General features: G+C 43.7%; 1 protein-coding gene across 1 annotated transcript; it reads left to right on the top strand.

Annotated features, from left to right (window-relative positions):
- The first annotated feature begins 4952 nt into the window (after window positions 1-4952).
- Window positions 4953-8128, top strand: LOC129716321 (probable G-protein coupled receptor 139). The gene is made up of 3 exons (XM_055666189.1): window positions 4953-5023; window positions 6088-6143; window positions 7218-8128. Exons 1-3 carry the CDS (start codon window positions 4953-4955, stop codon window positions 8126-8128), a joined length of 1038 nt encoding a protein of 345 aa, XP_055522164.1.
- Window positions 8129-15349: the final 7221 nt, after the last annotated feature.

Here is a 15349-nt window from a genome sequence, read left to right as displayed (position 1 = left end):
AAAACTCAGATTTACGACTGGAGCCAGCAGTAAATGTAGTGAGGAGACAAGCTTGTCCTTTCCCTCCTCCTCGTCACCCTTCCCCAGCTCTCCTTCTACTCCTACTGTCTCCGCCACTTCCACATCAGTCTGAACAAGGGGCTTGACCCGAAATGTCGCCTATTCCCTCTCTCCATAGATGCTGCCTCACCCGCTGAGTGTATCCAGCCTTGTTTTGTCTACCTTTGATCTTTCCTGCATCTGCAGTTCTTTCTTAAACAGATCTTGGAGTACGGTGAACCAGCGGGCAGCGGCTCGAACGAATGAACAGCCCACGGTGGCGCTCCAGGTTTTGCTCCGGTGGTGAAAAATGTCGTGTAAGTTATACTCTGTTAACACATTAATAATAACATTAACATTAACGCATTAACATAGAAAACGTCATTGTAATCACGGTACAATTAGAGAAAGTAGCACGAACTTTGAGCAAAACGGCAAAAAAAAAGGCTGGTTTAGGCACTCGATCGGGTCAAGTCCCTTCATCAGACTGATGTGGAAAAGGCATTATCTTCGTGAAATCATCAAAAAGGGCATGAAAGTGCACATAGCATTTATGGCAAAATTCTGGCTCTACTTATATGTTTCAATAAGATTCCCTCTCATCCTTTTAAATTCCAATGTGTACATGCCCAGTCGCATCATTCTTTCACCATCTGACAGTCCCGCCATTCCGGGAACCTACACCGCACTCCCTCAATCGCAAGAATGTTCATACTCACATTTGGAGACCAACACTGCACAGTATACTTCAGGTATGGTCTCACCAGGGCCCTGTACACCTATAAAGATATTGCAACGAACGTGGATTGTTTTAGTTGGACTGCCACTGGCTAAGGATCGAACTGCTCAAACCATATTGTCCCAGATTATGAAATAGTTCTTTCCCCAGAGTGGTTTGCCGTTTTCACGAGAACGCATGTTAAATGTAATCTGGGGAAACGTTCAAATGAAATTTCGGGAGCAAGGTTGGACGTGGAGTGTGGGATGTACTTCACAGCAGATCCATTCGCAATGTTCTGAAGCATTTAGATAGGCTCTTGATCAAGTAGGACATTCAGGAGTATCGACTGTGCGCGGCCAGATGTCATGCGTTTAACTGACATCAGGGTCGGCAGAGAAATCGCTCAGTGCCGCCACCACGACAATGGGCTTTATGGCCGTTAAAACTCGCTTTTTTTTAAACTATGAAAATGAATGCATAAGATGAAGCCTAAAACACGTGTCCTGACTCATTGCCCTCGACTATCTTACATTCTCGTTCTTACTATGATTGTTCCTCATCTATAAATGGATTGTCACAAAACTGTATGACAAAAAAAAATGACTGTACTTTCATACACGTGAGAAAGAAGTACCGTTTGATCATTGAACCATTGTGGACCAAAGTGTCTGTTCTTTTGCCTTACTGCTGTCTATTCCAAGCTGATGTTAGTGACAGTCTCGCTTCTCGTTAATTGGAAGGGCTTTCTTCAATGACTTTTACATTATTAGAAACCTTGTGGAAGTCGTGTCATATAAATTTAATTCATTCCATTTAATACAACGCCTGGTATATGTTCAAGTGAGTGTATTGCCATGTGGCCCTGATAGGGCAATTGAATTTTTGCTTTGCTTCAGCACACAGAACACAGTAGGCATTTACTACAAAACAGATCAGTGTGTCCATGTGAGGTTATCCATTTTGGTGGCATCAACGGGAAAGCAGACTATTATCTAAATGGTGGCCGATTGGGAAAGGGGGAGATGCAGCGAGACCTGAGTGTCATGGTACACCAGTCATTGAAGGTAGGCATGCAGGTGCAGCAGGCAGTAAAGAAAGCGAATGGTATGTTAGCTTTCATTACAAAATGATTTGAGTATAGGAGCAGGGAGGTTCTACTGCAGTTGTACAGGGTCTTGGTGAGAATACACCTGGAGTATTGCGTACAGTTATGGTCTCCCAATCTGAGGAAGGACATTATTGCCATAGAGGGAGTGCAGAGACGGGTCACCAGACTGATTCCTGGGATGTCAGGACTGTCTTATGAAGAAAGACTGGATAGACTTGGTTTAGACTCTCTAGAATTTAGGAGATTGAGAGGGGATCTTATAGAAACTTACAAAATTCTTAAGGGGTTGGACAGGCTAGATGCAGGAAGATTGTTCCCGATGTTAGGGAAGTCCAGGAAAAGGGGTCACAGCTTAAGGATAAGGGGGAAATCCTTTAAAACCGAGATGAGAAGAACTTTTTTTCACACAGAGAGTGGTGAATCTGTGGAACTCTCTGCCACAGAGGGTAGTTGAGGCAAGTTCATTGGCTATATTTAAGAGGGAGTTAGATGTGGCCCTTGTGCCTAAGGGGATCAGGGGGTATGGAGAGAAGGCAGGTACGGGATACTGAGTTGGGTGATCAGCCATGATCATATTGAATGGCGGTGCAGGCTCGAATGGCCGAATGGCCTACTCCTGCACCTAATTTCTATGTTTCTATATACCATAATATAAATATATACACACGTGCATAAATAAACTGATAAAGTGCAAATAACAGAGATAAATGTTCATTCCGAAGACAGGGTGATATCACCGGTTTAAACTATTAATTTGGACCTGAAAATAACGTGGTTTATTTTTCAGAAAAAAAAAATTAATAGAAGAATGATCCCAGCTGAAACGCCGCCTTCCCCAATTCGCCAGATGCGATGCCAGTCTATTAACCCAGCAAATTGTGCTTCTTTAATATTCACTAACGGCAGGATGGTGCAATCTGATTGATGCTCCAGGGAGTCACATCGGGTATAAGTAGAACGATGATGTTTTAGGCTGCAGCTTGACTGTTGCGCATTGCGTATGCTCATTTTGTGTTTGACGGAAAATGCACGCGCCGGGAAAGGGCCCGGTTTTTGCTGTATATTACACAGCTCTTGCCGTTTTCGGGGTCCCAGGTAAACTACGCGGCTGAATGCGTGAACAACTAACACCGCTATGCTTGAGTAGTTGTCTGCAATTTGTGTTTTTTGTTCTTTCTTTTTCGGCCGCCGTATATTATATTGAAGTTAATATCATCAAATCCTCACCATTTGATCGCTGCGGCGTCCGCTTAAAAATTATGCACTTGATCATGTTTCTTATCATATCTCTGAGCTGCTCCACCCATACGCTCCTGCCCGCTGCCTCAGGTCAGCTGATCAGCTGCTCCTTGAGGTACCAAGGTCCAAGCGGAAGCTCAGAGGGGATAGAGCCTTTTCTGTTGTTGCTCCGGCTCTCTGGAACACCTTGCCGTTGCACATCAGACAGGCCCCCTCACTGTCCATCTTCAAATCCACCCTAAAGACTCATTTTTATTCTCTGGCTTTTGACACTGGCTGAGACATTGCTCCTGTTTTTAGTGCTTGTAATGTCTTTTAATTTTTACTGTTTTATAGTCCTTTTTTTAACGGTTTTTAATGGTTTGTAATAACTTCTTGTCCATGAGTTCTCATGTACAGCACTTTGTGGCAACTGCAGTTGTTTAAAGTGCTTTATAAATAAAGTTATTATTATTATTATTATTATTATTATTATTATTATTATTATTATTATTATTATTATTATTATTATTATTATTATTATTATTATTATAAATTCGCACTCTTTTCGAACACAAGCTCTTTTGCTTTCACATCGCGCCCTGAATCCTGCCTGATCGGTGTTCTAATACAACTGGCTATTAATTTTAAGGTTAATCTTATACATATGCATAATATGAATATAATATGAATATCACAATATCATATTATATCATATTGTATTCATAACATTCTATTATAAATATAATATGAATATCACTGGACGGTGCCTTGATGTCAACCTCGCCTGCAGTTTCGTCTGTCCTTTTCGTCTTTTTTCTTGTTAATTTTAGTATGGTGAAAAAGTTTGTGTTAATGTTCCCTGCTTTGTTTTATGTTAGGGTTGGGCAGGAGGTCACGGGGGAACAGTTTGTTACATTTCATAGCAAAAGGATATGAGTATAGGAGCAGGGAGGTTCTACTACTGCAGTTGTACAGGGTCTTGGTGAGACCACACCTGGAGTATTGCGTACAGTTTTGGTCTCCAAATCTGAGGAAGGACATTATTGCCTTAGAGGGAGTGCAGAGAAGGTTCACCAGACTGATTCCTGGGAAGTTAGGACTTTCATATGAAGAAAGACTGGATAGACTCGGCTTATACTCGCTAGAATTTAGGAGATTGAGGGGGGATCTTATAGAAACTTACACAATTCTTAAGGGGTTGGACAGACTAGATGCAGGAAGATTGTTCCCGATGTTGGGGAAGTCCAGGACAAGGGGTCACAACTTAAGGATAAGGGGGAAATTCCTCGAAGACCGAGATCAGAAGAAAATTTTTCACACAGAGAGTGGTGAATCTCTGGAACTCTCTGCCACAGAGGGTAGTTGAGGCCAGTTCATTGTCTAAATTTAAGAGGGAGTTGGATGTGGCCCTTGTGGCTAGGGGGATCAGGGGGTACGGAGAGAAGGCAGGTACGGGAGGCTGAGTTGGATGATCAGCCGTGATCATATTGAATGGCGGAGCAGGCTCGAAGGTCCGAATGGCCTACTGCTGCACCTATTGTCTATGTTTCTATGTTTCTATCACCTTGTCGGAGATGCGAATCTTTTCCGGGTCGTAGCTCCGGTTGCTCTGCGGACAAACATCGTGGGGCTGGAGGCCAATCTCGGGATTGACTTTGAACCCCACTGCGGATCATCGACTTGACATCGGAGCCAATCCCTTGCCTTGGATCGACGCTCCAACCGCGGCCTATGGATTTAACATCCGGAGCACGTGGTCTGGGTTTGAGACCGATATCGGTGGCTCCAAAAGCCACACGACGTTGTACAAACTCCGACCCGCGGTCAGATCGCCGAGCGCGGGGAGCTGACATCCCCCGATGCATGAGCTTGATCGCCCCGACGAGCAGGCCCGCCGCCGGCCACGAGAGTCAAGATCGTCCCGTAAACGGAATGTTAGAGGCTCCCGACAGCTGGAGGACAAACAAGGATTGAGATTGAACATTATTCACCAGTGAGGAAAGTGGAGGAGTCACCGTGGTGGATGTTTATGTCAAAATGTATTTCGTGTGTTCGGTTGCTTTTTATTAGTATCACTATAAGGCAAATCAAATTTGCGTTACATTTCAAGGATGCTGCAAAAAGGAAAAGCACAAATGCTCATTTCAGGTTGTGCTCGATGTTCATGAGCAGAACGCGTTCTCTTTGAAAACTTACATTTTAATTTCGGTTCGTTAACAGATTATGATTGGGAATGATTGCATCGCTTTAAATCGTCATGCATTTTATTATGAACGATTGCGTTGGTCCAAGTTACTGGTTCTTTGACGAGAACAGTCCTGCCTGGATTCCCACTTTTGCAATGAAATGTTTAACTGAGATGTTCAAATGTTTCTGTTGACTCCTTTGAAAATCAATCCAGAATGACTCCCTAAAGCACCCACAGGCAATGGGTGAACCTATCTCTGTTCATTTGCAATTGCCGGCTCTGACAGTCCTTAACACATTCACAGATACCATCCGCCTCTCTGTGAGTCGCTGCATTGATGTTTAAGATAGTTTGGGACTTCTATCCGATTGGGGAAATATGCACTATGTTGATTTCATTTGAAACGTTCTCCGCTTCTATCTTGGTTGTTCAGTGAGTATTGTTCTCTTGAGTATTTTTGCGTAGCCTATTTCCTTCGCTCCAACGATGCTGCTGCTCCCGCTGAGTTTGTCCATCATTTTTGTGCACCTTCCTTTAAAGCGAATTTCAGTATAGTCATTTTTCTTGGAACATTGTTATTCGACAATAGACATTAAGTGCAGTAGTGGGCCATTCGGACCTTCAAGTCAGCACCGCCACTCACCGCGATCATGGCTGAACATCCACAATCAGTACCCCGCTCCTGCCACCACCCCCCCCCCCCCCCCCCCCCACCACCACCAACACTGCTCCATTCCATTAGGCCCAATAAATCTACCTAACTCTGTCCCGAACGCATCCCGACAATGTCTGGATTATGTTTAATGCCAGCCTTCCAGTGTCTTCCAGTGTATTTCTTCTCCCCATGTATCCTTACTTCCTGACAGGTTAGTGTAAATCATCCGTTCTGCGGTAAATGGTGAATCGGCAGAGCAGGGTGGCTGAGTGGTTAAGGCGTTGGCTTTAAGATCCAATACATGTTCAGGTGCAAATCCCGGTCATTCAAAGCTATTACCTTATTTTCGCGGCGGGCCGGTGGCCCTCCTGCCTTTCAGCGCCAGAGACCCGGGTTCGATCCTGTCTCGTGGTGCAGTCTGTACCGAGTCTGTTGGTTTTACCGTGACCGCGTGGGTTTCTTCCGGGAGCTCCGGTTTCCACCCACATTCAAAGTGGGTTGTACAAGTTGCTAGTATGATGGCTTCGGCAAAAATGTTAACTTGTCCCATATGTGTGGCATATTGCTGCTGCTCGGCGATCACTGGACGGCGCGGATTTGGTGGGCCGAAGGTTCTGATTCCCCGCTGTGTTTCTAAAATAAACTGTGGCTCGCACTTGATGAGATATTGCAACTACCCGAGTTTTATGTTTAACATAATTCGGCACTTGAAAACGATCAGATCAATACTGAAGAAGAGTTTCGGCTCGAAACGTTGCCTATTTCCTTCGCACCATAGATGCTGCAGCACCCGCTGAGTTCCTCCAGCATTTTTGTCTACCTTCGAATTTCCAGCATCTGTAGTTCCTTCTAAAACACAGATCAATATCCGTTTCGCCTTTGCAATCCGAAGAAGGGTCTCGACTCGAAACATCACCCATTCCATCTTTCCAGAGACGCTGCCTGCCCCGCCTAGTCATTCCAGAAATCCGTGTCTAAACTGAACGAAACATGCAAAGGAAAAAGGTTTCCATTGAGTTATTAACGTAGCTGCATGATCGCGTCAGCAAACAGGTATCCATTGAAAAAGGGCCACATTAACGAATACTTTCCCCAGAAAATACTTACATACTTAAATACAATTTAATTAAGTTATTTACGTTAAGTAAATTTACTTCATTGACATAGAACGTTCTTGAATGGATACTTAAAGAAAATACACATATACTGACCGAAAACTAGGTGGTGGCGAGGCTTGAGACGTTCGTTTCATCACTACTCACAATCTGTCTCCCTCTGTCCACAGCTAATTTGATGACGACTGTGATACTAGCACAGGGAAGATGCGGGCTCTCCAAATGTATCAGCCGCTATCTGTTGTCAATGGCGGTGATGGACTTCCTAGTCATCGTGGCGGCAGTGATATTAAGCCGTCTGCGAGCTCTTTATTTCCCCGTTAGTTTGCTATCCACCACTCCCGGCTGCAGCCTCGTTATTGCGTTCAGTTGGTTTTCCAAGGACACTTCCGCCTGGTTAACGGTGGCGTTCACCTTCGATCGATTCATCGCCATTTGCTGTCCGCATCTGAAAGTCCGATATTGCACGGAGAAAATAGCGACTGGCGTCATCGGAACGGTGTGTGTGTTGTACTGTGTAAAAAACGTACCTTTCTTTTTCACATATGAACCTGCGTATGTGTTGGATAATATACCTTGGTACTGCAGCATAAAGGATGTCTATTATACTTCACTTGCATGGAAGATATATGACTGGCTACTCTATATGGTAAACCCATGCGTACCGTTCGTGCTCATTTTGCTTCTCAATGTTTTCACGGTCAGGCACATTCTAGCGGCCAGCAGCGCCCGCAAGAGATTGCGAGCTCAGAGCCATGGAGATAAGCAGAATGACCCAGAGATGGAGAGCAGGAGAAAGTCCATTATTATACTATTCGCCATTTCGGGCAGCTTCCTACTCTTGCGATTGACCAATGTTGTGAATTTTGTAATGGTGCAATTTTTCATCAAAAATTATGCGAACAATTCCAATTCCACCAACCCAATGTTCATACTGCAAGAAAGCGGTTACATGATGGAACTTCTCAGTTCATGCACCAACACGTGCATTTATGCGGGTACTCAGGCTAAATTCAGAGAACAGTTGAAGAATCTGGTCAAATGGCCCTTCGAGGCAATTTGCAATCGATTCAAACAATAGGAACGACTGAAATATCTTGTGTCAGATTCCTAATAAACAAGTGGAAAGTTAATTGCCAACGGAGCAGGAGATGTGTTTTTATTTTATTTTTAGCTACACGGTCTAGGTTCTGAATGATGAGTACTGTGAAACATAGAAACATAGAAACATAGAAATTAGGTGCAGGAGTGGGCCATTCGGCCCTTCGAGCCTGCACCGCCATTCAATATGATCATGGCTGATCATCCAACTCAGTATCCCGTACCTGCCTTCTCTCCATACTCTCTGATCCCCTTAGCCACAAGGGCCGCATCTAACTCCCTCTTAAATATAGCCAATGAACTGGCCTCGACTACCCTCTGCGGCAGAGAGTTCCAGATATTCACCACTCTCTGTGTGAAAAAAGGTTCTTCTCATCTCGGTTTTAAAGGATTGCCCCCTTATCCTTAAGCTGTGACCCCTTGTCCTGGACTTCCCCAACATCGGGAGCAATCTTCCTGCATCTAGCCTGTCGAACCCCTTAAGAATTTAGTAAGTTTTTGAACTTGCAGCAACAGTCGGCGCGACGCGACGCGAAAGGGTTGTAATCTCACTAACATGTATCGACAATGGGTCAGGAGTAGGACAATCGGCCCTTCGACCCTGCATCGCCATTCGATGTGATCATGGCCGATCATCGCCAATCAGAACCCCGTTCATGCCCTCTCCCCATATACACTGACTCCGCTATCTGATGAATGATATTTAATGATATTACACCTCGTGCTCGGTTCAATTTCTGTGTGACCTCTGCAACATAAGCAGGTGTCGCTTCCAATGAATTCAAATATTGTCCACTATTGTTGTGTCTTCAATCGAATGAGCAACAATTTCGCTGAAATTCAGTATTTCAATATTCAGTGTTCAGTGTTTACTTTAATGTCATTTTAACTGAGTACTTACATACACAGAAGAAACGGAAAAAAATGTTTCTCAATCAGTTCCCGTCAGTGCAGTTAATAAATAGGAATAAATACATCTAGGTTTAAAATTAAAATTACCATATCTAAAATAGGCCTAAAAATTAAAATAAAAACAGACATTCAGACCGAACTGTGGCTTTGCTTTGACAGGTGCCTAGCCGTCAAAGTATGAGCGAGGTTAGATGTGTTGGTGTATGATATATGGGGAGGGGACACAGTCCGTTAACCATTATTCTTCCCTGTGGAAAGAAGCTGTGTAGCATCCTGCTGGTTTTGCAGCTGATGTTCCTGTAACTCTTCCCAGATGGCAGAATGGAGAAAATGTGGTGTGATGGATGATACCGATGTGCCATAAGGAAAGTAGCAGCATAATTGGGTCAGAACAATTTGAAAGCGGTGTTTAGTTGGTATGTCAACATCTAACGATTTGGATTGTTTTAAATTCGAGCTGATCGTCATATTCTGGTCAGGTGGGACAGATAAGGATGGCGAGGTAATCAGTCTTTAAATTTTAATGGGAGTTGTAAATTTGGTCAAAATGAAAAAGCGAAGCTTGTTTAAGGTTTCAAAAGATTAATTCAGATGAGTCCTTTGAGGAATATACCAAGCAGGTAAAAATAACTGGAAATTAATCAAGATAAAAGGGGCCATGAAATGTTGTTGGCGAGTGGGACCCGAAAAGTCTCCAGGGATTTTTAACGGGTACATTAAAAAAAAACCAAGAAGTAACCAAGGCGAAGTTAGAGTCGATCGAAGGTTAAGAATGTAATTTATGCTTGAGGTGAGAGAATGGAGGTATAAGACCCCCACCCCCCCTCAATATTCCAAATTATTGTACTCGTAAGAATTTTGAAGATTGAGGGTGAATCTTATAGAAACTTACAACATTCTTAATGGGTTGGACTTCACTAAGGAAGACATAAATGATCTGCCGGAAATAGCAGGGGCCCGCAGGTCAAAGGAGGTGGAGGAATTGAGTGAAATCCAGGTTAGTCGGGAAGTGGTGTTGGGTAAATTGAATGGATTAAAGGCCGATTAATCCCCAGGGCCAGATAGGCTGCATCCCAGAGTACTTAAGGAAGTAGCTCCAGAAATAGTGGATGCATTAGTAATAATCTTTCAAAACTCTTTAGATTCTGGAGTAGTTCCAGAGGATTGGCGGGTAGCAAACGTAACCCCACTTTTTAAGAAGGGAGGGAGAGAGAAAACGGGGAATTACAGACCAGTTAGCCTAACATCGGTAGTGGGGAACTGCTAGAGTCAGTTATTAAAGATGGGATAGCAGCACATTTGGAAAGTGGTGAAATCATTGGACAAAGTCAGCATGGATTTACGAAAGGTAAATCATGTCTGACGAATCTTATAGAATTTTTCGAGGATGTAACTAGTAGCGTGGATAGGGGAGAACCAGTGGATGTGGTGTATCTGCACTTCCAGAAGGCTTTCGACAAGGTCCCACATAAGAGATTAGTATACAAACTTAAAGCACATGGCATTGGGGGTTCAGTATTGATGTGGATAGAGAACTGGCTGGCAAACAGGAAGCAAAGAGTAGGAGTAAACGGGTCCTTTTCACAATGGCAGGCAGTGACTAGTGGGGTACCGCAAGGCTCAGTACTGGGACCCCAGCTATTTACAATATATATTAATGATCTGGATGAGGGAATTGAAGGCAATATCTCCAAGTTTGCGGATGACACTAAGCTGGGGGGCAGTGTTAGGTGTGAGGAGGATGCTAGGAGACTGCAAGGTGACTTGGATAGGCTGGGCGAGTGGGCAAATGTTTGGCAGATGCAGTTTAATGTGGATAAATGTGAGGTTATCCATTTTGGTGGCAAAAACGGGAAAGCAGATTATTATCTAAACGGTGGCCGATTGGGAAAGGGGGAGATGCAGCGAGACCTGGGTGTCATGGTACACCAGTCATTGAAGGTAGGCATGCAGGTGCAGCAGGCAGTAAAGAAAGCGAATGGCATGTTGGCTTTCATAGCAAGAGGATTTGAGTATAGGAGCAGGGAGGTTCTACTGCAGTTGTATAGGGTCGTGGTGAGACCACACCTGGAGTATTGCGTGCAGTTTTGGTCTCCAAATCTGAGGAAGGACATTATTGCCATGGGATGTCAGGACTGTCTTATGAAGAAAGACTGGATAGACTTGGTTTATACTCTCTAGAATTTAGGAGATTGAGAGGGGATCTTATAGAAACTTACAACATTCTTAAGGGGTTGGACAGGCTAGATGCAGGAAGATTGTTCCCGATGTTGGGGAAGTCCAGGACAAGGGGTCACAGCTTAAGGATAAGGGGGAAATCCTTTAGAACCGAGATGAGGAGAACATTTTTCACACAGAGAGTGGTGAATCTCTGGAACTCTCTGCCACAGAGGGTAGTTGAGGCCAGTTCATTGGCTATATTTAAGAGGGAGTTAGATGTGGCCCTTGTGGCCAAGGGGATCAGAGGGTATGGAGAGAAGGCAGGTACGGGATACTGAGTTGGATGATCAGCCATGATCATATTAAATGGCGGTGCAGGCTCGAAGGGCCGCATGGCCTACTCCTGCACCTAATTTCTATGTTTCTATGGACAGGCTAGACGCAGGAAGGTTATTCCGGATGTTGGGGAAGTCCAGAACAAGGGGTCACAGATTAAGGATAAAGGGAAAATATTTTAGGATCGAGATGAAAAAAACATTTTTTACACAGAGAGTGGTGAATCTCTGGAATTCTCTGTCACATAAGGTAGTTGAGGTCAGTTCATTGGCTATATTTAAGAGGGAGTTAGATGTGGCCCTTGTGGATAAATCAGTTGGTGTGGAGAGAAGGCAGGTACAGGATACTGAGTTGGATGATCAGTCATGATGATATTGAATGGCGGTGCAGGATCGAAGGGCCGAATGGCCCACTACTGCACCTATTTTTTATGTTTTTATGTTTCTATGTACTGTACAAAATTAAAACTTTGCATCGATATTCACGAAGGAGGTAGACATGGGGCATAGCGAGAACTGTGGGGAGATTGATCAATATATTGGCATTTTTTAGATCAAGGAGGAGTCGGGGATATGGTTCTTGAAGTGCATTGTAGATGAATATTCGGTTCTCGTTGGGATCAATCGTAGGTTAATGAAAGAGGGGAAAGCTTGCAGGGGCCTTGGCAAATATCTTTGCACCATTACCGACACAGACGAGGACCACAAGGATAAACAATAGCCAAAGTTCATCCTTTGATTAAGAAATAACCAATGCAAATAAAAGAAGCCTAACCCAAACACCTAAAACAAAAATGCTATAATCTAGAGAAAATTCGCAAATCTCACGTGAGCATAGGAAATTCACTAAACTATGAACATTAAAGATTAATCATTAACCATTAACTAAGAGGGTGATGAATCTGGAGGAATTTTTGCCACAGAAGGTTGTGGAAGCAAAGTCGGTGGATATATTTAACCATATAAACCATATAACCATATAACAATTACAGCACGGAAACAGGCCATCTCGACCCTTCTAGTCCGTGCCGAACACGTATTCTCCCCTAGTCCCATACACCTGCGTTCAGACCATAACCCTCCATTCCTTTCCCGTCCATATAACTATCCAATTTATTTTTAAATGATAAAAAACGAACCTGCCTCCACCATCTTCACTGGAAGCTCATTCCACACAGCCACCAGTCTCTGAGTAAATAAGTTCCCCCTCATGTTACCCCTAAACTTATGTCGCTTAATTCTCAAGTCATGTCCCCTTGTTTGAATCTTCCCTACTCTCAGTAGGAAAAGCTTATCCACGTCAACTCTGTCTACCCCTCTCATCATTTTAAATATCTCCATCAAGTCCCCCCTTAACCCTTTAGGCAGGTATCAATAGATTCTTGATCAGTACGGGTGTCACAGATTATAGAAACAAATACAAAGAAACAGGGAAAATAAGTGCAGGAATAGGCCATTCCGGCCTTCGAACCGGCATCATCCGAAATCAATACCCCGTTCTGCTTTCTCCCCATGTCCATTTATCCTAAGAACTATAGGTAATTATTTCTTGAAACCATCCAAAAAATTGGAATCCACTCCCTTCTGTGACAGCGAATTCCACATATTCACAACATACAGGGTTAAAAGCGTTTTCCTCATCTCAGTCCTAAATGGCCTCACCTTTATTCATCTACTGTGACCCATAGTTCTAGACTTCCCCCACATCGGGAGCATTTTTCTTCCATGTGGCCTGTCCAATCTCTCAAGAATGTTATATGTTTTTATAAGATACCCTTTCATCATTCTAAATTCCAGTGATTATAAGCCCAGTCGATCCATTCCTTCATTATATGTCAGTCCTGCCATCACGAAAATAAACCTGGTGAACATACGCTGCAATCCCTCAATAGCACGAACTTCTTTTCTCAAAATAGGAGACTAAAATTGCACACAATACTCCAGGTGTGGACTCAACATGGCCTGGGACAACTGCTGTATGACCTCTTTGCTTCTATACTCAAATCCTCTAGCTAAGAAGGCCAACATGCCATTTACTTTCTCCATTGCCGCACAGAGGCCACGAGACACGAGAGACATAAGTTCCGGAGATGTACATGCGATCGATACGGGAACCGCCCCCCTCAGACCTGCGCGAAAAAGCGTTGGAATCAGGGTGGAGCTGAAAGAAACGTATCAAAGATTCATAAAACACATTTTCACCTTTATTTAGTTGGAAATAAACTTCCAATTTTGTTTCCAGAACCAGGGGCCACACACAGTTTAAGAATAAGGGCTAAGCCATTTAGAACGGAGACGAGGAATCATTTTTTCTCACAGAAAGTTGCGAGTCTGTGGAAATCTCTGCCTCAGAGAGCGATGGAGGCCGGTTCTCTGGATGCTTTCAAGAGAGAGCCAGATATGGCTCTTAAAAATAGCGGAGTCAGGGGATATTCGGAGCGGAGGCAGAGGGAGTACAGAGAAGGTTCACCAGACTGATTCCTGGGATGTCAGGACTTTCATATGAAGAAAGACTGGATAGACTCGCTAGAATTTAGACGATTGAGGGGGGATCTTATAGAAACTTACAAAATTCTTAAGGGGTTGGACAGGCTAGGTGCAGGAAGATTGTTCCCGATGTTGGGGAAGTCCAGAACAAGGGGTCACAGTTTAATGATAAGGGGGAAATCTTTTAGGACCGAGATGAGGAAAACTTTTTTCACACAGAGAGTGGTGAATCTCTGGAATTCTCTGCCGCAGAAGGTAGTTGAGGCCTGTTCATTGGCTATATTTAAGAGGGAGTTAGATGTGGCCCTTGTGGCTAAAGGGATCAGGGGGTATGTAGAGAAGGCAGGTACAGGATACTGAGTTGGATGATCAGCCATGATCATATTGAATGGCGGTGAGACTCGAAGGGCCGAATGGCCTACCCCTGCACCTATCTTCTATGTTTCCATGTTTCTATGATATGGGGAGAAGGCAGGAACGGGGTACTGATTGGGGATGATCAGCCATGATCACATTGAATGGCGGTGCTGGCTCGAAGGGTCGAATGGCCTACTCCTGCACCTATTGTCTATTGTCTATTCTTTCACTTCAGGACAGCAAGTTTTAAAACTCCCACATAGTAATGCTTTGTAGAGTTGATCGGCATTAATCATCAATATTTTTTGGGAGATGCGATATAATTTCAATGTGGACAGCAGCGGAGAAGGTAATAGTCTAGCAAATTAATTCAAGCCATTTGGACTATGGACGCCGATGCATCCAAAGAAACAGACAAGTTGGAAAAGGGACAATGAGCTTCGTTCCGATTGTGCCTGCCTACTGGACAGAAATATGGTTCACAATTTTCCGCATCACACCGAATAATTCCGCTCAGATTTACATTTGACCTAATTCGCGACTAAACATGTCCCCGTGAGGGGATGCTGCATGATAATGTTGGCAGAGTTGACATATGGACACCTGGAGGAGTCTTGTGGCAACAGTACGTTTGTATCAATGATAAAAGGAAATCATGTATACAACACGTTGCACGCATTTAACTGAAAATAATCACTCGTTTTGAAAACAATATGTTCCAGGCATATGCATATATATTCGTGAAAAAACAGAAGTTGAATGATTGAACTGAGCACTTGGGAAAACGTACAAGAGGTGAGACTCAATTGAAGAAGAAGTTGGGCGTGACCGACAGGGCGCATGGACATAAAATGTCCACACATTAAATGCTGTGTTGTCATAATTACCCTACAGCAAAGCAACGCATGAAGCACAGCTGGTCACTCGCTTTTGCTATATTATTTTAACTA

This window comes from Leucoraja erinacea, unplaced genomic scaffold, assembly GCF_028641065.1.
Source record: "Leucoraja erinacea ecotype New England unplaced genomic scaffold, Leri_hhj_1 Leri_208S, whole genome shotgun sequence".
Taxonomy (NCBI): Eukaryota; Metazoa; Chordata; class Chondrichthyes; order Rajiformes; family Rajidae; genus Leucoraja; species Leucoraja erinaceus.
The sequence above is the reverse complement of the archived record's forward strand: the minus strand, read 5'-3'. Positions and strand labels throughout refer to the sequence as shown.

Excerpts from the sequence above, each read along its gene's own strand:
- LOC129716321 (XM_055666189.1), top strand. The coding sequence starts at position 4,953 with ATGAGCTTGATCGCCCCGACGAGCAGGCCCGCCGCCGGCCACGAGAGT. Across the intron at positions 5,024-6,087 it reads GATCGTCCCGTAAACGGAAT|CCTTCCAGTGTCTTCCAGTG; the intron begins GTTAGAGGCTCC and ends GTTTAATGCCAG. Across the intron at positions 6,144-7,217 it reads GTATCCTTACTTCCTGACAG|CTAATTTGATGACGACTGTG; the intron begins GTTAGTGTAAAT and ends CTCTGTCCACAG.